At 35.5% G+C, this 26,224-nt stretch overlaps 2 protein-coding genes and 1 long non-coding RNA gene across 3 annotated transcripts; all 3 read right to left on the bottom strand.

Annotated features, from left to right (window-relative positions):
- LOC109236131 lies at positions 4,211-6,603 on the bottom strand. The gene is made up of 6 exons (XM_019402348.1): positions 6,530-6,603; positions 5,563-5,817; positions 5,259-5,477; positions 4,930-5,146; positions 4,433-4,786; positions 4,211-4,270 (listed from the first exon to the last, which is right to left on the bottom strand). Exons 1-6 carry the CDS (start codon positions 6,601-6,603, stop codon positions 4,211-4,213), a joined length of 1,179 nt encoding a protein of 392 aa, XP_019257893.1.
- LOC109236276 lies at positions 14,152-14,892 on the bottom strand. Its single transcript, XR_002069477.1, has 3 exons — positions 14,718-14,892; positions 14,526-14,604; positions 14,152-14,362 (listed from the first exon to the last, which is right to left on the bottom strand). It is a non-coding gene; the product is annotated as an uncharacterized LOC109236276 (long non-coding RNA).
- Positions 19,045-20,645, bottom strand: LOC109236130. Its single transcript, XM_019402347.1, has 3 exons — positions 20,208-20,645; positions 19,421-20,054; positions 19,045-19,355 (listed from the first exon to the last, which is right to left on the bottom strand). Exons 1-3 carry the CDS (start codon positions 20,643-20,645, stop codon positions 19,045-19,047), a joined length of 1,383 nt encoding a protein of 460 aa, XP_019257892.1.

Here is a 26,224-nt window from a genome sequence, read left to right as displayed (position 1 = left end):
TGCCCAGAAACTATGGGGCAGTTTACTAGAAAGAAGCAAAGTCCTAGCCATATCTTCAAGTGTCCTATTCTTTCTTTCAACTACTTCATTTTAATGTGGAGTCCTGGGAGCAGAAAAATTATGATCTATGCCAAGCACATCACAAAATTTAGCAAACTTAGCATTTCCAAATTCAGTTCCATGAACAGACCTAATTGATGCAAGTTGATTACCTAGTTGTTTCTGAGTTTTTTTAACAAAAGAAGTAAACATGTCAACTGCTTCATCTTTAGATGTTAAAAACAATGTCCAGGTAAACCTAGAGTAATCATCAACAAGCACCATCACATATCTCTTTCCACCTCTGCTCAGAGTTCTCATTGGTCCACAAATATCCATATGGACCAGTTCCATCGTTATGGTGGTACTTACCATTTTTTTGCTTTTGAAAGAGGATCTTACCTGCTTCCCCCTTGCACAAGCCTCAAAAACTTTGTCTTCCTTGAACTTAATGTTAGGCAGTCATATCACCAAGTCCTTGGAGACTAGTTTGTAGAGTTGACTTAGACTGACATGTCCAAGTCTTTTGTGCCGAAGGTGGGGATCATTATCCAACACACTTAAGCAAGTGAGTTTATTTTTTGAAAGTGTGGACAGATCTTTACTCTTTTTTCCCTGAAAACAATCTTGTCAGTGGTAAGATTTATCACAACATTTGGTAGAGGTGAATGCTACAAAGCTACCTCTATCACACAGTTGTGATACACTGATTAGGCTGTATTTTAGGTCATCTATCAAGTAGACATTCTCAATAGAGTGAGAATCGGTCTTACCTACCTTTCCAACCCAAATGATCTCACCTTTCTTCCCATTTCCAAAGGAGACATTAACTCCTTTGAGGTCCTCAAGTGAAAGGAACTGGTTCTTGCTACCTGCCATATGCTTTGAGCAGCTACTATCCATGTACCATATTTGGCTACTCCCCTTCACTTGGACCCGCAAAAGGATATCAGGGGTTAGTCTTAGGAACCCAAACTAGTTTGGGTCCCTTTCTATAGGCAAAAGGGAAAATTAAATTCTATTTAGCCCATCCTGGCAGCCTATTTTTCCCTTGAATAAAAGTTTTGTTCTTGTGACTGGCCTTTTCTTTTGCAGTCCACTCACTTTTGTAGTGACCAGTCTTACCACAGTGTGTGCAAAATTTGTTCTCAGGAAGTGTGATGTACTTGCTTTTGGGATCCCACTTAGGTGCAGGAGTCCCATAGCCAAGTCCTCTCTTATTGCTACTATGTTGTTCTTGTAGCCATGAAAGTGCATCAGAGGACTTATTCCATTTACAAGTTCTGTCTAGTTCATACTTAACCTTGCTTAGATCTTCTTTTAGGACTCTTATCTGCTCATCTCTTTTGTACATCTCATCCTTCCTTTTTCCTAAATTTTCTTCTAAGGTGAGATGTGTGTGATCGGATTTCTTTTTACCTGTTCCTAATTTCTGTTTCAAATTTTCAGATCTAAGTTCTAGTATAGTGGTGTCAAGTTCAAGAACCTGGTTCTTCAACTCAGCATTTTTACTATCACTTTCACTAGCCCTGAGTTCCAGATTTTTGCACTTAGCTTTCAGGATTACACATTCCTTAGACAGTTGTTCCTTTTCATAATTTATGACCTTAGATTCATCAATGAAATCTAGCAGTAATTCAGATAGACTCTCTTTAGATAAAAATTTAATCTTGTCTTTGAGATGAATCACACTCACCTCTGATTCCTCATCAGATTCCCCAATGGCCATAAGTGCTTGTTCATCTCCATCTTCATCTTCTGAATCCTCATCTGAGCTCTCTCCCCAAGAAGCAACCATAGCCTTTGTTGATCCTTTGTTCATCACCTGTTCCTTCTTCCTGTTTCTTCGTTCAGCCCTTTCCTTCTTCCATTCAATTTCCCACTGAGGACAGTTTTTTATCATGTGGTCGGTCTTACCACATTTGTAGCAGCCCTCGTTGGTCTGTTTTTCAGGGACCCTTGGTTTGTTGAAGGTTGCACCTCTTGAAGAACCCTTTCTTCTCGTTAGATACTTCTTGAAATCCCTCGTGATCATAGCCATTTCATCTTCCTCTAGATCTGCACCTTCAGCTATTCTGAGAGCCAGGCTCCTTTCCTTCTTGGGTGCATCCATCTTCATGGTTTTCCTTCTAAGTTCATAGGCAGTGAGATTTCCAATTAGCTTGTCCAACTTGAGAGTGGCAATGTTCTTTGATTCCTGAATAGCAGTGATTCTGCTTTCCCAAGTAATTGGCAAAACCCTTGTCAAAATTTTCTCAAACTTGTCTTCTTCAAGGATAATCCTTCCAAGAGACTTAAGTTCATTTGTTAGTGTTGTGAACCTTGTATACATCTCTTGGATGGTTTCTCCTTCCCTCATGGTGAAATTCACATATTAAGAATACTGCAATGTTCCCCTTGATCTCTTCACTTGAGAAGTTCCTTCGTGAGCCACTTGAAAAGTGTCCCAAATTTCCTTAGCAGCAGTACATCTTTGAATGCTGTTGTACTCGTCTGGACCAAGTCCACACACAAGCCATTTCTTGGCCTTAGCATTCTTTTCCCACTTCTTCAAATCCTCAACAGTGCAGTCAGCTCTAGTCTTTGGCACATCTACTCCTTCAGCATTATTCTTCATGGTAGCCAAGGGACCATTAGTAACAATGTCCCATAGTTCATAATCCTCTTTGATGATGTGATCTCTCATCCTGTTTTTCCACCAGGAGTAGTACTGGCCATTAAAGAGTGGAGGCCTAGCAGTGGATTGTCCTTTCCAGTTTCCAGATGGTGCACTCCTCTTGATCTGTTCCTAAGGTGTTAGCCTCTTCAAGGATAACCCGCTCTAATACCAATTGATGTTTTACATTTCAATACCACACAAGGGGGGGTGATTTGTATGGTGACCAATTTTTTGCTTAAACTGATTATGGAAGGACCTGGTTCTTCTATCTGTTCCTTCTACTACTGTTGCGGAATAATAAATGTCAAAAGTAAAGAACACAAGTATTTTTACGTGGAAAACACCCGGCTCAAAAGGTGAAAAAACCACGACCTATTACTCAGTAGGATTTTCCCCAACACTTCACTAAATCACTAAGCCAAAACAACATTTATAAAATTCTTTGTAAACCTAAGGATTAGCTCTAATCTCGTTGTAACAACCAGCCTCTAACTAGTGCGACAACATCAAGTTAAATAACTTGAATACTTAAAGTAGCTATTACAACTGCTTCTAGATAAAGTTGAAAGGTACAATATGAAAACACCTACTATAATTGAACTAGAAATAAAGAAAGACACATAAAACTCTTTATGGAGCTGGTTCTTCAATCTGGTTCTTGTAGCTTCAGGTTTGCACACTTGAATCACACACGAACTGCTTGCAAAATAACTTGCTATTTTGCTCTCAATTCACGTTTAACTTCTGCGTTTTTGTGCAACACATGTAATGTGAGAACATCCTGCAATTTATAGAGTTAGTAGATGAAGAAATAACTAGAGTTCTGATGCAATCCTTCCTTGGTGGAAGAGTCCTAGTTGATTTCAAGTTCTAACTCCTTCCTTATGTTGGATAGTGTTCTCGTTGATTAAGGAGTCCTTCTCCTTATCAATTATGCAACCTTTTCGATCAGGAGATACTAATACACCAATTTAAGCTTATCTCCTTCACGTGCATCCTGCATGCTCGAATCTGCCCGTTTCTATGCACACAAGGGATGGACCTGGTTCATGCGTGAGTTCCTTTGCCAGTCTTCAAAACTAACCTTTACTCGGGCCAACAACACTCAACAAGAATGTCCAGGTTCCTCTACTGTATCATCAACAATAGTGAGGAAATATTTGAAACCATTATAAGTGCTAGATTTGTAAGGTCCCCAGGTGTCAATATGCATAAGATCAAAAGCATGCTTGGATTTTATGCTACTGATGGGAAAAGGTTTCCTAGTCTGTTTAGTCTTAGGACAAATATCACAAATAAAATTAGAATTAGAACCACAATGAAGGATATGTAAATATTTCATTACTGAAATTGGAACATGATCCAACATTACATGCCAAAGCTTTACATCAGGCATCATATTAACATGTACTGGTTTGGAACCTAAAACAGACTTGGGAATAAAATTTCATCCTTTTGGAAATGGAATTACATCATTACTAAGCATACTTCTAGACTTAAAACTAGTGGGTTCTAACAAGTAGAGACCTTCTCTAACTTCACCAAAACTTGAGGACTCCTCATTGAGAGGCCCTGCAACAGACACCCACTAGATGTAAGTAGAACATCATACTTGAATTGGACACCGAACTTATGAATAGATAGTAAATTATATTTAAAATATGCCACATGAAGCACATCTGTTAAGACATGACCTGGAAGAATGGAGATATTCCCTATATGAGTAACACTTACCTTGAAAGAGTTAGGTAAACTGATGTTCAAAGGTACAGAGAGTGGAATTAGAAACAAGAAAGAATTAGGATCAACACACATATGTTCTAATGCTCCAGAATCAATTATCCAAGTATCTGATTTCAAACTAGTAAACATTGATCGTGAGTATTTTAGAATACTACCAGATATTGCATTGGCATTAATTCCTGAGCTTCCTGTTTGTGCTAATTTTGCATGCTTATATACCTCCATCATCTCTGCAGTTTGTTCTTTGCTTAATTGTTGGCCAAAACTGTTGTTCTTGTTCACATTGTTCTGTCCTGTTGCAATTTCTTCCTCATGTGTTGTTGCCACATTTGTCTTGACATGATTCTGATAAGTTACTCAAAATCATCTGGGAACCCAATTAGTCTGTAACAATCCTCTTGTGTATGTCTTATCTTTCCACAATAGGTACAAGAAAGATTAGGATTATATTTCTTCTTCCCTTTGAATTTTTGTTGTGGCCTTGCAACCTTTTGAGCTGGATTGTTGAACTTTTGAGCAGTTACTGTCCCTCTTGGGGTCTGATTTCTGAACCTCTGAATATTCCTTCCTTGTCCTGCTGCCATGAAAGCTTGCAAAGTCAGCAAAAATCTGTGCATTTGGTTGTTTTCCTTGTCTAGCAACCATGAAAGAGGCAGAATTTGAGATGAAGTGTGCATTTGCATATATTTCCCTTTGATTTTCATCCTGCAAAAGGAGTGAGTATGCAATATCCATACTAGGCAAAGGGCTCATCATGAGAATGTTTCCTCTAGCTTGTGCATATACATCATTCAACCCCATCAAAAATTGAATCAACCTTTTATCTTCCAAAGACTTAGTCAACTTTGCTTTTCCCTCACACACAGAGACACACGAACAAGCTATGATTACATTTAGTGCATCTAATTCATCCCATAATCGCTTAAGTTTGGTGAAGTATCCAGCAATGCCACTGTCACCTTTTACTAAACCTGATAACTCCTTTTGCAGGTGGTAAAGTTTGGCACCATTTGATTTGCCAAATCTTTGCTCCAAGCTGCCCAGAGTTCCTTAGCTGTCTTTAAGTATATGACACTGTCAACAATGTCTTTTGACAGTGCATTTAGAACCCAAGATGTAACCATGTCGTTGACATAACTCCACTGCTCTTATTCAGTAGAGTTGAGATTAGGAGCTTTGCAAGCTCCATTGATGAATCCAAGCTTCTTCTTGGCTGACATGATAGAAGAATAGATCTCTTCCATCCTGGATAAACTCTTCCATCAAACACAGTGTTGACTAGAGTCATACCAGGTGAATCAGAGTTATTAAGGTGATAGGGATGATTGATGTCATATCCTACTGCCTTAGTAGTGTTGTTGGTTTCTGCAACTTTGCTTTCATCAGAAACAGCCAATTTTCTTCACTAGGTGCTGAAGGATAGAATTTGATGGTGGATAATCACTGTTGATCGAGCTTAAAGCTCTGATATCATGTAAGAAATTGAAGATGAAGCTGTGCAGAACTGAAAATGATAGATTGAAGAATTGGAAAATTTTTTGTGTATCGGTTCAACCATTTGTACATGTGTATATATATATATATATATATATATATATACACACACACACACACACACATAATTGAGTATTGAATAAAAGAATAGAAAAAAGAAAATACTAATTACACTTGTCCTATTCCTACTTGTCTAATTATAACAGCAAAATTTTATCCTAACTAACAATATTCCCTCACGTGCTATTCACATGAGGAGAGAAGCTTCTAGCATTAAATGAATCAAGGGTCCAGATTTAATCGATCAGGGATTTGATGTGTGGCTGTGATTCATTGTGATAACCATCTTCAAATAAAAGGATAGCCGACACAGATCCAAGGTTATATCGAAGATAAGCCTAGTCTGGTCGGTCTTCCTCCTCCCTTTCTCTTCTCTCTTGTTCAAACATCATATCTCCATTGATGACCAAATTGAGCTGGGGTTTCAACTTTCTAACACTTTGACCTACCTCTACCTCTCTGTGGGCCCTCCAATGTCAACCTTTCACACCTCCTCAACGGGCATCTGTTCTCCTCCTCCTCATATGTCCAAACCTGTTAAGCTTCATTTCCTGCATCTTATCTTCAATGGGGGCCACACCCACCTTGTCGCGAATAACCTCATTCATAATCCTATTTAAACTGCCCCTGGTGTGCCCGCACATCCATCTCAATATTCTCATCTCTGCTACCTTCATCTTCTGGACATGGGCGATCTTGACTGACCAACACCCAGCCTCATACAACATAGTTGGCCTGATCACCATTTTGTAGAACTTACCTTTAAGTTTTGGTGGCACCTTCTTGTCATGCAAAACACCTATAAATTTCCTTTCTTTTAGTGATTAAATATTAAGGAATTTGCAAAGTATAGCATATTAGATTTACAAATCGAAAAGATAATTCGTGTTACCAAAGGATGTCATTTAATTACCAAGATTTCAAAAATTTGTTATTCTTTAACGAATTTAATCTTTAATCTTTCTTAACAGATAGTAACGAATTCAGTTAGTTGGCGCGTGCGGTTCTTGCACACGTGACACTACAACTTGAAACTCTAAATGGCTATTTACTCAACAATTAAGAGGTAAAATCGAAGCCGAAGCCGAAGCCGAGCCGAGCGAGCAACGACGACGACGGCGCGAGGCTTGTCTTCTTCTCAACTCTTTAAGAGCTAGAAGAAGAGTAATTGTTTATATACCCATTAAAAACCTCTTCCTCTTCCAATATGGGACAATGTCCCTTCATCAAGGAGGGAATCTCAAATGAAACTCAAATATTTCATTTTTCCTGCATTTCCCATTCAACCACTTTTAAGCATAAATACTTAAAAACCCAACACTCCTCACATGTCCAAACCACCCGAGCATTGTTTCCCGCATATTATTCTCAATAGGGGCCACACCCACATTGTAACTCCATTCATAATCCTATCTAACCTGGTGTGCCCGCACATCCATCTCAACATTACCTTCATCTTCTGGACATGGGCGATATTGACTGGACAACACCCAGCCCCATACAACATAGTTGGTGTAAAACTTACCTTTAAGTTTTGGTGGCACCTTTTTGTCACACAAAACACCTATAAATTTCCTTTCTTTTAGTCATTAAATAGAAAGGAATTAACTATGTAGTGGCCCAATTTCCGACAGTGTTTGCAATATTTCGGAACGCCTTCATATTCCAATTTTTAAGTATACCCCTTTAACGGCGATTCGTCGTATTCCTGTCCCATGAATACACTCTGTGAATGTGGTTTCAAGAGGTCTACCTCCACTCTAATTTTGGCCATACTAGGCCTAGTTCTACCCATAGTAGCAGCGTATAGGGGCGTACCTATAGAGCTCAATAGTTGTTTTATATAGTGCCAGTCATGAATATGGAAGGGGAGAGCCGGAAGGTGAACCCAAGCGGAGCGACTGGTAGATCCTCCTTTGGTTTGAAGTCTGGTAACCACTTTTGTAGCCACATTTTCATTCCGTCGATTTCAATTGCTCTTCTAAACCAAACAGATTTCCAGTCATCCTCATTGAACAAGTCGATGAAGACGTTGTGATTGTCATACACCCCAATTCTGGCCGTCCCTTTTAATGGAACAATTTCCTTAAATCTTGACCTAATTCGGTCAATTTGGGGACGGGGTCGAAGAAATCTTCCCACAATTGTGTACTTACATGAATCCGCCATTATGCCATAGTAGTCTTTTGCTTTGAATATCACTACCGGCATGCCACTATGAGTCATGTGTCTTGCTATAACTTTTTCTTTATCTTGCCGATTGGGATTTGGATTGGGGATTTGAGAGGATGTAGATGGGGCAGTGATGGTGTTTTCATATGTAGGTTTTCCTTGTTTATGATCCTCTCTGATGGTCGATTCGCCTGTTATGGACGATTGTGCTGCCGTACACGCCGGTGGGAAGCCTCCCGGCGGCTCCATCTAGTGGAGCGTGACTCGTACGTGCAAAGTCAGGGGAAAAGAAATAGCCGTTGTTGAGAGAAAAGGTTTTCTAGAGAGAGAAAAGCATAGATAGTGTAAAGCTACGGAAAAAAGATATGATTTTATTTATGTTTTTATAATAATCTATATCTATACTATATTAAAAGCACGAAGGCCCTTAGCGAAATGTCGTTCGTCTTTTTTACCCTTTAAAAATTGATTTCACATTGGGTAAAATAGTCATTTAATTAATTTTCTAATATTTAGAACTCTAAAATTGACTAAAATTTTGATTATTAAATCTTTCTTTATTTGTGATAGGTAAGAAGTCCTAAATTTTAGGACTTTAATATCAATTAGTATTTTACCATACATATATTTTTTCCTTGTTTAAACTCCATATATAACTTAACTATAATTATTTTCATATTACTTTTAGTGGATGTAGGTTCTATAGAAAAAGGGTAAACTAACGTGTGTTTTAATGAAATTAAAGTATTAATAGATCATGAAACTTTATGCCTAATATTTAAAAGACCTTTAGGATTTTAAATAAGTAATATAACTATTTGGTAACACTAATAATTTCGCAAACATAAATATCCAAAAGTAAACTATGAGATCGATTTGTTATCCCTTAATACATAATTTATAGTAAATAAAATTATAATTGCAGTTAAATATTTAAAAATTGGGTGAACTAATATTAAGAATTTGAATCAATAAAAATAAATTATTTTCGTTCATGTTGAGAGCAAATAATTAAGTTTTTGAATTAATCACTTAACAAAATAATTCTATCCAATTCCTTTCTAAATTCATCATATTAGTTAAAAATATTCAAGTGAAAAAACTCTTAGGATACATAAACTTGTTTCAATAAATAGAGCATTGGTGGTTAAAGCAATCAGAAAATAAAACATAATCAATGATGATATAGTATTAAGAGTCAATTAAAATAATTCAAACTTGAAGCAATAAGAATGAATAATAGAAGATAATTTGTTTGAGTTGTCATTAATTTTTTTCTCTCATTTTGCATTTGTTACAACAAATGACAGCTCCCTACATCTTTCAGTTGTTAGAGATTATTTTTTTTTTTTTGATGATCTTGACCATTAACACTCACTAGATTTCACTTCAATCAGGATAAATATGGGAATTCTTTTTTTTTAAAAATGTTTTATTGTGTTTGTATATTTTAGATATATTGAATGCAATTACTATGTTAATGTAATAACAATAATTTTTAGTATTAAAAAATATTGCATTTATTTTAGCGGAAACTATTATTTTTTAATAATTTATGCTTGGTTTATTTATTTAATTATTGATTGAGAGCGCGAGGTACACGTGCAATGCACGTACAAAAAAACTAGTGTGTGTGTATATATATATATATATATATATATATATAGATAGATAGATAGATAGATAGATAGATAGATAGATAGGTATAGATATATAGATAAATATAAACGCTTATATTTAGTGCAATAAAAGGTTTTTGTAGATATTAAATCATTCTAGCCAAAAACATTGAAAAGGAAAATATTAAAATTTATACTAGTATTTTTCTACGTTTCGTTTTGCTTAACAATAATGTATTATTGAGAATATGACCAAATCATGCTTTCAAAAGAAGTATCATCAAGTTAATTGAAAAAAAAAAAAAAGAATTTACATTGTTATTCCCCCACCTATGAAACTAAAATGACGTATATTCCATATTACAATTTCACAGGTTTGCTAAGTATATCATCAGATGAATAAATGAACATCCCCACAACGTGCCCCCGTGCTATATATTCGAAAGATATTTTGGTTGTAGAATTCAATCCGGCAGAATACTAATTCAAATCTGGAGTGTGGAAACCTAAATTGTTTAGAATTTTATATTTACTATGTAATTCAGAAATATATATGAATAAGTTTTCCAGTAGGTTTCATACTATTATAAATAGGGTTATTGCTACTAGGTCACATGTGTTGCCACAAATTAAACAAAATCATCAGCAAAGGTTTCTACTATTTAAATTTCATGGCTGAGCAAAAAAATGTTACCGGAGATCAGCTGGATCAGTGTGATGATGAGATGAACGTCAATGATGAAACGTCGTCGTCTGAATCTGATAGTAGAGAAAGGGCGGCAAAGATACAGTTCGTTAAATCCTGGATTCAGCCAGAACTTGAAGACGTTGAGAAGGAAATCATGGAACTCGAATTAATACATGCTATCATGAATACTAAAATGACACTCCTCGTCGGACACCAAAAAGTATTTCAGGAGTTGAAAGAGATTGTGATGAATCATGGAGTAGATTTCCAAGATCAAGGTATGTGTAGCATGTTATGTTATCCGCAATAAATTTTTTAAACTTACTCCTACCTTGTGAAGGTAGAGAGACTGTTTTCGATAAACCCCGGGCTCAAGATAAATGTAAAGGCATGTATAGGACCAATTGGGGTATTGGTCATGGACTAAAAGATATTTTAGAAGCTCATAAAGGTCCATTTACAGGTCAGGGCCATAAAGGCCTATATGAGATCCTAACAACGTCATGCCGATCGTTAGCCTATTTCTTCTTCTCGAGTGAAGTAGCTTACTCTTGCTCTATGCGCTAGGGAGTCAGACTGTGCTTAGTTCTCATTTATGTTTGCGCTGTGTGAGTTCTAGCTAGGAAGCAAGCGCCGCAAAGGGTTTGCAAACTAAAACATATATAAGGACTATATGTTATGAATTAAAGTTAATCTAATTAAGTTTCATTGATTAATAATAACTTTGACATTCACAAATGCTTTAAGTATATTCTTGACAAATTCAGAGTCGCATGTGCCAAGCGGGACTGATGGAAAAACCGAGAAAGATTTGGCTGATGAAAAGAAGTTGAAGAAAGTCGAGGCAAAAGGTGAAGGTATGTATCTTGCATATAGACATCTAATTATGTATGTTCACATGGCCTAGTTCTGTCGTTTCCAATTGATAAGTTAATTATCTTACCTTATGTGTAGCAAACACTAATCTCTTTTTCAGGCTGACTGGTACAGGTCAGACTCTTTCAATAACAGTTGAAGTTTTTGTCGGAATCGATTATTATGTTGCGTTATAATATATATCCTTTAAAACAACATTTTACTATAGCAGCCAAAAATATCAAAACAAATATAAGGCCAGTGGCGAAGCCAGAAAATTCGGACACCGTTTGCCAGTAGCCTATGCAAGGGTGTTTAAAGTCTTTTTTTTAATCAATAACACGTAGTATACTTTTTTGGCGAAGGGTGTTCAGTTAACCACCCTTGGGCCAACATAATTTCGCCCTGAATGAGACTGATATAGAAAGGTTTAACTGCACTATTATTTGAATTGCTTTTGTTTCCAATTTCAGAGTCAGATATAGAGAGTTACATAATACTTGAGAAAATTAAGAAGCAAGAGAGTGGTGTTGACAAGAAATTGAGCAAAGTCGAAAGAATATTCATATTCATGAAGTCATTCATTGCACTAGTTTCAGCTAGCATACAACTTGTGGCAATATCTATATTATTATTATTATTATAAAAGTATGAATATTCCATGTTAAATATTGAACAATCAAAATATCCCCATAATATTAATCGACTTTTATGCTCTTTAATACATTAATCATTTTATTAACAGGTTGGACAAAGGTGTAATATTAAAACGTCTTCCTAATAAGAATTTGTACGGAATTCTAAAACCAACAAGGTTCAACGCTTAGCTACAATGTCCTGCCTATTCTTGAAGTTCTAAATCATACCAATTCCATGTTGGTAAGGACATTGAACTCTACTCTAACCACTATATAAAGGGTTTCGTTGCCTCATTGAATTTTGTATAATCGACTTTATCTATTCATTCATTCACGCACAAAGTTTGAGCTTAATTTCTAGAGGTAAATTAATTTCATTCATTGCATGTTTTAAAAATTTATTCATGTACTCATATAATAACCAATGCCAACATGTATTGTTGCTAAGAGTTATATTACTAACTATTTCAGTTTCTTTAAGTAGAAAAAAAAAAAGACCCAATTGAACAAGATACGCTCTCCGGTCCAAAATAAGTGAATTTTCGGCTTTTTTTTGTGGTCCATAATAAGTGATTTTTTCATATTTCAAGAACGAATTAATTATTTTTTTCCTGCATTGACCTTGGAGTTAAATAGTGTTGGAGTATGTATTAGGAGTGTTTATATGAGAGGTAGTAAAGTTTTATATGGTCAATTTTATTCCTAATTAATGTTAAAATGCAGATTTCTTAATTTGTGCGAAAACAGCCAAAAAATCACTTATTGTGGACCGGAGGAAGCACGTTGAATAAATCTTTAGTTGTGTTGCCTCATTGACGTACTTTTTTTGACATCAAAAGACTAAGTTTTACATTGTATATAAACGGAAATTGGATTTTCATGCTATGTAAAATCTTGAGTTTGAGTTGTTTGTTTTTTGCAAGTGTGACGTGTTGCATATACATTTTGATTTCATCTAGAAAACACATTGCACACATCTTTTATAAATAAACAATGACTCCTAAATTGCAGAACAAAAATATTTAATATTGCAAATTTTAATACTGAGGGGCATAAAATTCTGCTAATATTTTAATATTTAGCATAAATTATTTGTGTTTTTATAGTAAATATAGATAGATAGATAGATAGATAGATAGATAGATAGATTCACAATAGTTCCAAGTACAGGGAATCAAAAACATTTCAGTATGTTTGTATTTTGCAGCAAAAGTAAATAAAGAATATGGTCAAGCAATTCCCACTACCGAATTCTATTATACGCAACATATTCTCTTGCGCGCACACATAGACATATTGACTATACGGCTTTAATTTTGGTCATGACACAATCATTAAAACGATACGATAAGAACATCATTTATAGATACACACTACAACATTATGTATATACAGCTACGAAGTACGTTGTAGCTAAACATGAAAAATTTCATGGCTAAACACTTTAGCTACAATAATTTTTTCCGTAGCATCCGTAGCTAAGGATTAATACTTATTGCTACAAGAATTTTTATGATGTAACTATATTAATAAAACTTTTTGCCACAAAGAATATATATTTATAGCTAATGATTTTATCTTTTGCCACGATAAATTAACTTTGTAGCTATCTTCCATACTTTAGATACAAAGGGATATACTGTGGCAATAGGTGTTATTTATTTAGCTACAAAATGGCAAAAGGTGTTATTTATTTAGCTACAAAATTAAAACACGTAGCTATGCTCTCATATTAGATTTATATTATAGCATTTATATTTAGCTATCAACCCATAATTTTATGGCTATAAATCGTCAAATATCCACGATTAAATATTTTATTATATTTTGTTTGGTGAATAGATTTTTAGTACAGATCAAGTATAGGAAATTATTATTAAAATTTTCAAATATTCCATATCCATACTTTTTATTTATCAAACCATAGAAAATACACAGTAATAAACTTTAAATATCACTTATTTGTACAAATTGAAATCTAAAATAGTTTAATGAATTAATTCTAAAATATACAATTGTCTATATACAGTACATAATATCCATACTTCCACAAGTATGTAACTCTTGTACAAAAGATANTTTCCGAAGTATGTAAACTCTTGTACAGAGACATAACAACTAGTTAATATAGCAGCTAGTTAATAGAAAAAACTTAAACTCACATTCTGTCAAAACTAATAGGAGTATAAATACAAAATTATGCAACCATTAATCTATAAATTTATAAAATTATGAAAGGTTCCACGTCAAAAGAAAACTAAGTTTTAAGTATTTGATCCGGAAATTTCAGATGTCGCCACCAGATGATCTTCTGGTGTCAAGGATGAAGTACTTTCACTCTTTGCATCAAGGTTGAATCCTTAATCTTCTTGCATTGAATAGATTGAAATGCACCCTATAAATTTAAAAGAAATAATAATTAACACAAAAGAATGAGTGAACCAAAAAGCGCATTAATACAAGAATTTTTAGTATACAATAAGAGTGGAAAACTCAAAGCAACAAGATAAGAAAATAAACCTGTATGCTTTTTTAAAAACTTTTGAAAGAATTATCACCTCATTTTTGTAATGTCTTTTCGACGAACTGTGGCTCCTCCCAATATTACATTTTAATCTTCAAAGTCCCACTCAATACCTATCACAATACGGCAAAATATCTATCAAATTGTTAGAATATAAATCCCAAATTTTAAATCAAATAGGTGTATTGGGATCTAAAAATCCTAAGATATATATACATAAATATACCTGGAAAAAAAAGAAGCCATTGGGCTATCTAGCTAGTGATTCCGCTGGTTTGCTCTCTTCAGCATTGTTGAAGAAGGAAATGGAAAAGGAGGGATGGGGTTGGCGGCAGGGTAGGGAACCATATAAAGTGAGAATGTTATTAGGTTTGTGAATTTTGGTTTGGGCCAATTGGCCTTTATGCTTCCTTTTATTTCTTAGTTAATGTATTACAAATGCCATAAATACTAGAAACGTAAGTACTACTCCTAACATATGCAAGTAAGTAAGAAATTTGTCTATGTAAAATACAAAAGATCAAATACATAATTTATACTAAATAAAATAAAAATATTAACTTGCATGAAATAAAGATATTCTATAAATATATTATATTCTTTATAACTTTTTTTTTGTCCTATACTGTATTATTAGTTTTCTTATGTATTCCTATTTCAATTATATTAACTTCTTAATTTTAGCGTTTAAGTAGATTACGTAGTTATTAAGTTATTAAAATAGTATTAAAATAAACCATTAAATAAATAACTTTTCTATTTGTCTAAATTGAGTGTAATTAGCGATCAATGTACATAGATACAAACATCTTGTCTAAATTTGATATTGTTTATTCAAATCTAATGAAAAATAATTACATACTTAATTAAAATGTATTGAAAATTACAAGTATAATTTTTTAATATGAATTATGATATACTAGTTGTTAGTTTTGTTATACACTGCTATATAACCCATATTAAAATCTTAAATTTTTTTGAAGTAAAACTTAATAATATTGAATTATGTAAATATTATAAAATATCAAATAATAGTCCCAAGAGAAACATGATTCTCTTCCTATATCTTTATCATATTTAATTCTCAATTCTTATGTTCGATGTATAATTTAATTTGTGAAATTTAGAAACTTGTATATTTATAATTAATTTTTCTCTGGATTTAAGTGTATGTGTGTGTGTGCATATATGGTACAAGATTATAGTTGTTTAAATTTTATATAATTAGTCATCCACATATTAATTAGCTATAATTCCATTATATTTAATAAGAATTATAACATAATTAGTTTTCATGTGGACTTAAGTATCAATTAATTTCGTAACTCTTTGTGTAAATAGCGATAGTAGAATTATATAAAAATTAATGAATTATAATTTCATAAATTTTTTGTAGTGTTAAATATGTTCATTGTATGTATTTTGGAGCTTTGGTCATTTATTAAAATTAAATGCACCTAAACCATGACAAAGTTCTACAATATATGAGAACTTATTTTCAAAATGAATCATTAGATATATGAAATTATTTTAAGTACTTATTAAAAATACTTAAATATGTTGTGTGTATATATATATATATATATATATATATATATATATATATATATATATATATATATATATATCAAACAACTCTTAAAGTCTTCAATATATGAGGACTTAATTAAAAATAAATCTTAAATATATAAGAAATTACCCTAAGGAGTTACATAAAAAATAGTTAAGTACAATACATACATAAATTCTCTATATATGTTAATATATTTTGAATTTTACACCAAATATATATAATTAACGTCCAAATATAAAATGTTGCAATAAAGTAAAATATGAGTTTGATAAATAAAACGTAAATTGGTAAGTTTTGAGGCTACAAATAGGCATACAAATGATCTATTATTGAAGATTAACTTTTGCAATTTAGTTTGTTATTTTAAAGTTTATTAATACTTCAATTTATACATAATTACTATATTTTCAATTATTTTGAGAAAATCTATAGTTAAAATTGAATTTTCATTACTTGATAGTGTTTGAGCAACTCTTATTTTTGTCTCTGAAATAAAAATATTCACCTATGAAATTTTGCACATATAACTTATTGTGGTTAAAATACTATTATTGCAGTGACAATCCTAACTATACGACCAAAGTTATAATTAACTGGTAAGTTTATCGTCTCTTTAAATTTGTGGCTATTATTTTGTCATGACAAATAGTTTTAACTTTTATCTAACTATTTTTATTTTAGAAGACAAAATATTTATCTGACTACAAAATGTAGTTCAAATATTTAGTAGTATTGATCATCGGAAAATGGAAGACGCCGACGCCGACGCCGCTAATAAGAGTACGTTTCTAAACTCTATTCAATTACTAATTCTTTTTTACTCATCTCTAGCTCTCTCTCAATCTGACTGTGTTTTTGAATTACTTGAATCAGAAATTGAAGAGTTTAAAGCAGAAAGCTCGAATGAAAAAGAGGCAATGAGCCTGTTATCCCAAAAAATTCAAAAGGTTGAACTGGATATGGCGTACCAGTAGAAGAAACTTCATGCTCTATCTCATATATCCAATGATTATAACCAAAAAATAGCCAAGCCTTTGATCATGAAAACCATAGAAGACCTGATGGAAGAAAGATCAAATCTACAAAAGCAGTTAGATAATATGCTTGTGAAGGCTATGGATGAGACGCTGAATGCGCAACAAGCATCTTGTATTTAATTTCGAAAATTTTCATGACTATTTAGTAATCTCAAAAGCACAATCTGAAGAGGAGATGGCTCGAGTTGTGAAGACTGAAGATGATGACTGGCAGATGCCCAACACTCGAGACTGATAAAGATGAGGAGATGGATCACTTGCTGAAGAAGGACGACTAATTTTTTCATTTGGTATTACTTTTGTCTGATTAATTTGTTTTCTTGGAAATTAAAAATGAATTAACATCGGTTCGTCGTTATTTCTCTTCTTTTTTTTCCTTCTGATTAAAGGTTTCTTTTTGTTTCTTTTTCAGAACATGTATCGAGCAAACAAGATGAAAGATACATACTTTGACAAGATCAGAAAACTGTGGCCTTTAGAGACAATTCTTTGATAATTTTTCTGGAGAATTTTTTTGTGCAAACCAATTAATCATAGCTTTAGTTTTTTTTTTCTTTTTTCAATCAGATAGTTTGGATTTGTTGGTTTTCTATAAAAGAAATTAAGGGAAATAACTGGGAAGATGACAAGAAAATAAAAAAATATACTGGAATAGATGTAAAAGGAACTAAAGCTGAAAATACTATATTATTTTACTGCATTTGGACTACAATTTATAAGAGAAATACTAACTTAAAAGACCTAAAAATCAGCACAAAATATGCTGAAAATAACTAACTCCTAGAGACTAGTTCACTCCTAAAGACTAGTAGTCTTTAGGGATGGCAATTGGGGCAGGGCAGGGCGGGGCAGGGCAAGGCTTGACCCGCTAAAATTTTGACCCGCCCTGCCCTGTCCCATTTAGCCTTTTGTAAAAATTTTGCCCTGCCCCGCCTCGCCCTATTAAGCCCTGCCCCGTTTAGCTCTCTTTTATTTTTTTCTCTTTATTTTTCATTTTAGAGTATGCTTTTAATTTCTTTTACCTTTTCAACTCTATTGAAACATTTAAAATATTATTTAGTTGTTTATGCATATTGGTTAAATTAAAAGATAATTTTTATCAATGTTATATAAACAAAACCAAGCATTTCAAACATTCACAATTGAGCAGAACTATATTATACAAATTTTAAAGCGAGTCCAACTCAAAAATAGAATTCTTAACCCCTTTACATTTTGAAAAGGTTCAAAATTCTTCCGAAAATCCTAATTCTCAGTTTTTTTAAGTCAGATTTAAAACGTAGCATAACAGTACTTACAAGAAAAAAAAATGAATGAAAGAAAACCAGGAATATTAATATTTGAAAAAAGGAAAAAGCTCCAACACGAGCGATTTGCAACAGAATCTGAAATTGAATAACATTTGCGGCAGTGCATTTTTCTCCCCTTTTTTATGGCCAAGTAATCCTGAAAATAGTAAGGTAAAAATAGTTTTTTATCATATAGTATGGATTGTTGAATTTCTTTACATAAAAAATTAGTCTAGCGTAGCAGTAATAATGATTAAAAATTGATTTAGTTCACAGATTGTAGTATAAAGTTAGCTCTGGCAGTTCAAAATTTCAGAAGAAGAAGAACCGAAGAAGCAACAACGCAGTTACGCAGGATATAAAGTTTTTGAAAATCTGACGCTTTGGGCCTGCTTATAGCTTGCATTATGCTATGGGCTAATGTGCCCTGCCCTACCCTGCCCCATTAAAATTTGACAAAAATAATATTTTGCGCTGCCCCGCCCTATTCCGCCCCATTCAAATTTTCCCCTGCCCCGCCCCATTTAAGGTTTGCCCTGCCCCGCTCTGCCCCAATTGTCATCCCTAAAGACTAGTTCAAAATTATTTCAAATTCAAACTAAATTACTGCTGTAAATAGCTGAAACAGTAAAATAATTTTACCGAGAGCAGCTTCTAAAGCATATTTCTAACACACCTCCTTGCTTTTGAAGCTGCAAATTCTGAATTTGTCCCTTGTAAACCTTTAACTGGAAGCGACTTTGTACGTAAATCTGCCAACTGATCTTTGGACTTGCAGTGAATCGAGTTCACTTCTGTATTTTGCTGCATCTCATGATTGTTAATGAAATAAGTTGGCTCATTTTTCAGCTTCATTTGCATCTTGCCTTGAGACTTGTCAACTTTCTTCCAGAATTGCATTTTCTGAAATATTGACAACTTCTTCCTTACCTTATTTTCACATATGTCCTCAGTTGGAGAATTACCTGCACTTAGTAGATTCTTTTGGCTCCATTCTTCATCTTCGGTTGGATCAAATGAGAAATTTTACCTCTCATTTTAACCCTTAAAATCTCAAGTCCAGTTGCATCATAAATGAAACAATATTTATCTTCAAAGGATACTTTAAATCCTTTTTCCATTAGTTGTCCAACACTTAATAAATTTTGATCAATATCAGGAACATAAAGAACATTTGAAATTTTCTTAGTACCTGAATTTGTTGGGATTGCAACAGTTCCTTTTCCTTTAGCAAGAATATAATCACCATTTCCAATTCTGACTTTCTTATTTCCTATAGACGTGAAATCGTTGAAAAGATTTCTGTCATATGTTATGTGGTTTGTACAACCACTGTCAATCAACCAAAAATCAGATTTTTTGGTTGAAAGAATAGTTGCCACAAACAAATGATCTTCTTCTTCTTCATTGGCGACTTGGGCATCTGCTTCATGCTTTTGATATTTGTCTTTGCAAATTACAGCTTCATGACCAAGTTGGTTGCAAATTTTGCACTTTGCATCTGGCCTCTTCCAACATTTGAATGGTGGATCACCTTTTTTGCCACAGTGCTGACAAGGCGGGTAATTTTTTACATTATTACCCTTGCTTTGAGTTTTGTGGTTGGCTGCCAGGGCTCCTTCAACCATACCATCTTGCCTCATAAGCCTCCTTTGCTCTTGTGCCTGCAATGTATTTCACAATTCTGCCAAGGTAATCTTGGATAGATCCTTTGTATTTTCCAAGGTAGTTATGGATACTTCATATTTTTCAGGCACCGTAACAAGAATTTTTTCAACAATTCTTGAATCTTTAAATTTAGTACCAAGCAATCTTACCTTGTTAACAATGCCAAGCAACCGATCTGAGTATTCTTTGACAGTCTCAGATTCCTTCATTTTCTGCAACTCGAATTCCCTTATTAAATTCAACACCTTCATGCCTCGTATTCTTTCATCTCCTGTATATTCTCCCTTCAGATAATCCCAGATTTCTTTTGCTGATTTGAGAGCCATAACTCTCGTGAAAATTGTTGCAGACACACCAGCAAACAAAGTTGCTTTCGCCTTTGATTTTCTGGTTTTCTTTTCCTTGTGACTCTTGATCCGGGCCACCGTGGGATTGGTAGGCAGCGGAAGAACATCATAATCCTCTACCACGGCCTCCCAAAGATCTAAAGCCTCCAAGTAAGTCTCCATTCTCACTGCCCACAGTTGGTAATTTTCACCATCAAAGACTGGAGGAGCCAATTGAGAAAAACTCATTTCAGTCTCCATCTCACTTAAGAAAAGATTTTACTTAGGTCCCTTAAGAAGATGGCTCTGATACCAATTGTTGGTTTTTGATAAAAGAAATTGAGAGAAATAACTAGGAAGATGACAAGAAAATAAAAAATATACTGGAATAGATGTAAAAGGAACTAAAGCTGAAAATACTATATTATTTTACTGCATTTGGACTATAATTTATAAGAGAAATACTAACTTAAAAGACCTAAAAATCAGCACAAAATATGCTGAAAATAACTAACTCCTAGAGACTAGTTCACTCCTAAAGACTAGTTCAAAATTATTTCAAATTCAAACTAAATTACTGCAGTAAATAGCTGAAAATTTTACTGAGAGCGGCTTCTAAAGCATATTTCTAACAGGATTCTCTGTCCCTTGCTCTCTCTTAGTTGGACTATTCACTATTGCGAATTCATTAATTCTAGTACATATATGCCATTTCGTTTTGACTTGATAGTCTCTGCCAATTCCTTTGAATTTCGATGTTAGCTTTATAAAGTGTAGTTTTGTTTTATGGAGCGAATTGAGAAATCCATAGAGTTTTTTCTTAAGCTTCTTTCGAAAGATTATCATAAATTATGGACATAGGAATTATTTTGGATATATAAAAAAAATCATATTTGTAGTGCTGAAAAGTTGGCGTTACAAGAAGGATTAAAACTTGCTACATTGTACTAAATTTATGCTTTTAGACCTCTAATTTGTACTTATCTTTTCTGATGAATGTATTTTTTGTTCTAAGATTATCCGTAGGTCTATACGAGTGATGTTAGTTATTGATTATCATGCTTTAGAAGACAGTCTTTTGATTTAAAACACTTGTCAGTCATTAATATGATAGTTAATCCAACTTATTCAATACTTCTTTAATTAAGGCAAATATCGATCTAGTGTTCCGACTTCAAATGTGTGAGAAATGTGTGTGATTTTCATCAATCAACTAAGAAACGCGGGGACTATCTGTATACGGTCGAGATCGAATGCTTTCGATCTATATGCTTGAGAGGTCGTCCGAAGTCCGAGTCCGGGTAAAACCAAGTTCGAGCTCGAGGGACCAGACCAGAGTTCGAGGGCGGAGCATGATGCATACCGAGGTCGAGTGTGCTCGACCTCGAAATAGTACCGTTATGGATTTGTACCAGAACAAGCTAGATTCCTGCCACGCCCCCAAAGTCATGGCGCAAATCCCGAAATATGATTGTACGATTCCGTACTAGGCGGTTAGACAGCTGTACCAAGAATATTCCTTACTGTAAATAGAAATATTCCATATTTAGGGCTCCCCTATTATATAAAGGGGACCCCAATCATTTGTAAGATATCTTATCATCACTGAGAAAAGAATATATTTTCTACCTTTTTGCCTACTGTTCATCAACATTGTCCTTTAGCTCCATTGTTCTTACTTTATTTTTATTATTTAATTATTCTTACTGCCCTGAGCCACCTCGAGGTCACTAAGCTTGAGGTCACTGCTGCTAAGTAACATTGGTTTGATTCACTTCTATCTTTCATTTCTACTTCATATTTCTTGATTATTAATTGGTATTGAACTAAATCACATATCTTTAAAACCACTAATCAAATTTAATTGTTACTCGTATTTTCGAGGTAAACAGTTTGGCGCCCACCGTGGGGCTAAAGATAATAGTGATTATTTTTTTACTGATTCTCGTTACAAACGTTGTTTTTACACTTTTTCTTGTCAAGATTTGTTGATTTTCAGGCTGAAACATGTCTAGCTCATAAAACGCACCCATTCACGGCAACGAAGGTCTTGGAGAAAACAGCAACGCAGGAGTCGGTGTACCACTGATAAACCCAGGGGAAGTGCCAAATCTGGAACCTGTTGATGTTAGTTTGCACATTGCTTTGAATGCAGATCTAGGCGCGGACCCCGAAGCAGATATACGCAGGGAAGCCCGACCCGGTGGCCAAAGAACACAGGGAATGGAAGAAGGGGGAGTCAGCCTCCAAGTGATATTCGAGATGCTGCAAGCTCAGCAAATCACCATAGCTCAACTTCAGAGTCAGAATAGAACTCCAAACACAGCCGAACCAGTAAACACTCGGCGTACAGAACTAGTGCTAGAGAAGCCCGATGAAAGTGGCTCGGCAACTAACCCCACAATTGCGAAAATGCTCGACGAACTAACCAAGAGGATCGAGTCCGGAGAAAAGAAAATTGAAGAAAATGATAAGAAGGTGGAAACTTATAACTCCCGAGTAGATCAGATACCAGGGGCACCTCCAGTTTTGAAAGGCTTAGACGCCAAAAAATTCATACAAAAACCATTCCCCCCAAGCGCGGCTCCGATGCCCATCCCCAAGAAGTTTCGCATGCCCGATACACCCAAAAATAACGGGACAACCGACCCTAACGAGCATATAACTTCATACACTTATGGGATTAAAGGAAATGACTTGAATGACGATGAAATCGAGTCAGTTTTGTTGAAAAAATTTGGGGAAGCACTATCAAAGGGAGCCATGATTTGGTATCACAACTTAGCTCCTAACTCCATTGATTCATTTTCTATGCTAGAAGATGCCTTTGTGAAAGCACACGCCGGGGCCATAAAGGTGGCCACGAGAAAATCGGACGTCTTCAAAATTAAGCAAAGGAACGACGAGATGCTAAGGGAGTTCGTGTCCCGGTTTTAGATGGAAAGAATGGAATTACCACCGGTCTCCGACGACTGGGCAGTTCAAGCCTTTATGCAGGGTCTGAATGAAAGGAGCTCAATCGCGTCTCAACAGTTGAAATAGAACTTGATCGAATATCCAGCTGTGACATGGTTAGACATGCACAATCTTTACCAGTCAAAAATCAGGGTCAAGGACGACCAGTTGGGAGCCCTCTCGGGCTCAGTTCATCCTAACAGATTCACATCCAAGCCACCGAGGGACACAAATCGCGAACGGGATTAAACAAAGAATGGTACCAGCCGTATGTCGAACGAAGAAACAACGGCCCGAGCCGTAACACTCCTCGGAACGATCGGAGAAACAATTGAGGTCGAACTTCACGGGGACTCATAAGTAAGATCGGGTTCGACAAACATCCCGACCCCGCAGAGGCTCCCCGATTATCAGAATACAATTTCAGCATAGATGCATCGGGGATTGACTCAACTATTGGGAGAATCAAAGACACCAAGTGGCCCAGGCCAATACAGACCGATCCTTCTCAAAGGAACCCGAATTTGATGTGCAAGTATCATGGCACGCATGGTTATCGAACAAAAGACTACAGACAGCTGAGGAAGAAGTGGCTCGTTTGTTCAACGAGGGCCATCTTCGAGAATTCCTAAGAGATCGGGCTAAAAATCACCTCAGAGAAAGAGATGCAAGGAAAAACGAACAAGAAGAACCACAACATGTATTCCATATGATCATTGGCTGAGTCGATGTCCCTCAATGACCTGTGTTCAAGCGCACCAAAGTATCAATCACCAGAGAAAAATGAACTCGGAGTTATGTGCCCGAGGACGTCTTATCATTCTGTGACGAGTAAGCAGAAGGCATATCTCAGCCTCACAATGACGCCCTGGTAATCTCTATCCTTTTAAATAAAATTCAAATTAAACGTGTTTTAGTGGATCCAGGTAGCTCAGCAAACATAATCAGATCGAAGGTCGTGGAACAACTCGGCCTGTAAGATCAGATTGTACCTGCATCCCGGGTCCTGAATGGCTTCAACATGGCGAGCGAAATAACAAAGGGAGAAGTCATCTTGCCAGTAAACGTAGCCGGGACCATACAAGATACGAAGTTCCATGTCATCGAAGGCGACATGAGGTATAACGCACTCCTCGGGAGACCGTGGATACACAACATGAAGGCAGTGCCTTCAACTCTTCATCAAATGATGAAATTCCCGACGGAGGAAGGAGTGAAATCAGTCTACGCAGAGCGACATGATGCAAAAGAGATGTTTGCGATCGAGGAAGTGGTGCGGATACCAGAGCCCTTGACCTCGGAAAAATCGAGCACCAAAGGTAAGCAGGCAGCTAAATAGCCATCACAGCCCCGGCCTAGACGGAACCAGGTAACCAAACTTCTTAAAAAAGGAAACAAACTTAGAATGTGCATAGATTATAAGGACTTGAAAAGAACATGTCCAATAGATTCTTTCCCCTTGTCAAACGTCGATCGCATGATCAATGCCTTAGCTGGCCACGAGACCCTAACTTTTCTCGATGCCTACTCCGGGTACAATCAGATTCAGATGAACACGAAGGACCAGGAAAAGACTACGTTTATTATTAAATTTGGAACCTGTTGTTACAACGTAAAGCCCTTCGGGTGGAAAAAATGCAGGAAGTTACATACCAACGCCTAGTTAACAAAATGTTTTTAAAAACGAATAGGCAAAACAATGGAAGTTTGTATTGATGATATGTTGGTTAAGTCCCTGTGCTCAGAGGACAATTTAGTTCATTTACAGGAAACATTTGCGATCTTGAGGAAATACAGCATGAAGCTTAGCCCGGAGAAACCTTCGGGGTTGGCTCAAGTGAGTCCCTCGACGTCGTGGCATCAAATCGAGGTACCAAAATCAAGGCTGTCGAGGGTATCACGATCGTGGATAGCATGGAGGCCGTGCAAAGGCTAACGGGGCAATGGCTACCTTGGGTCGATTCTTTGCGAGGTCGTCGGATCGAAGTCAGCAGTTTTTCTCTTCGCTCAAAAAGGAAAAGGACTTCGCGTGGACCCCGGAATGTCAACAAGCCTTAGAAGAATTAAAGCGACATCCGCCGAGCCCGCCTTTGCTTCATACCCCGATGGCAGATGAAAAACAAGAAGCAACACTTGTTCGAATGGTCGCGCAAAAGCAAAGGATCGAAAGATACTACAATAGGAGGACCAACCTCCGACATTTCGGAGTCGGGGACTTAGTTCTACGAAAAATCACCCTCGATACTCGAATCTGAATGAAGGAAAATTGGGCCCGAACTAGGGAGGGCCGTATTGAGTCCTCGAAATTGTTGGTAAGGAGACCTTACAAACTCAGCACGATGAAAGGTGAACAACTGCCAAACAATTGGAACATGTCACTACACAAAAGATACTACTGCTAAGGTATGTTTTTATCCTTTTTGACCATTTAGGTTTAAAACTAACCCATTACAGATACTACTGTTCATCAAAGGCATACAGTCTCGAAGGCATCGTTATTTACGCAAAGACCTTAGGTTTTAAAGCATGTGTTGCACTATTTTCCCCTTAGATCGGATTTTGTCCCAAACGGGTTTTAGCGGCAAGGTTTTTAACGAGGCAACAACTGAGTGCTACCTAAGGAGAACTCAACAGTATCCAAGGCTTCTTTCAATCAACCTCGAATACTGGAGGGCATCACCCTCGGAGGTTATATTTTCAAAGGAAAATACTTCACTCCTAAGAGGGCCTCGATAGGAGAACTTTGTAATGGGCCAAACGGTCAAATGAACCGTGTCCATATAGGATAGTCGAGCCCCGACGACAAAACATGTACGCATGTATCGATTATTAGAAGAAGCGTTCTGGTTATATCAAAAACACTTTGTGTCTCAAAGAGGTTTACT

Source organism: Nicotiana attenuata, chromosome 12 (assembly GCF_001879085.1).
Source record: "Nicotiana attenuata strain UT chromosome 12, NIATTr2, whole genome shotgun sequence".
NCBI lineage: Eukaryota > Viridiplantae > Streptophyta > Magnoliopsida > Solanales > Solanaceae > Nicotiana > Nicotiana attenuata.
The sequence above is the reverse complement of the archived record's forward strand: the minus strand, read 5'-3'. Positions and strand labels throughout refer to the sequence as shown.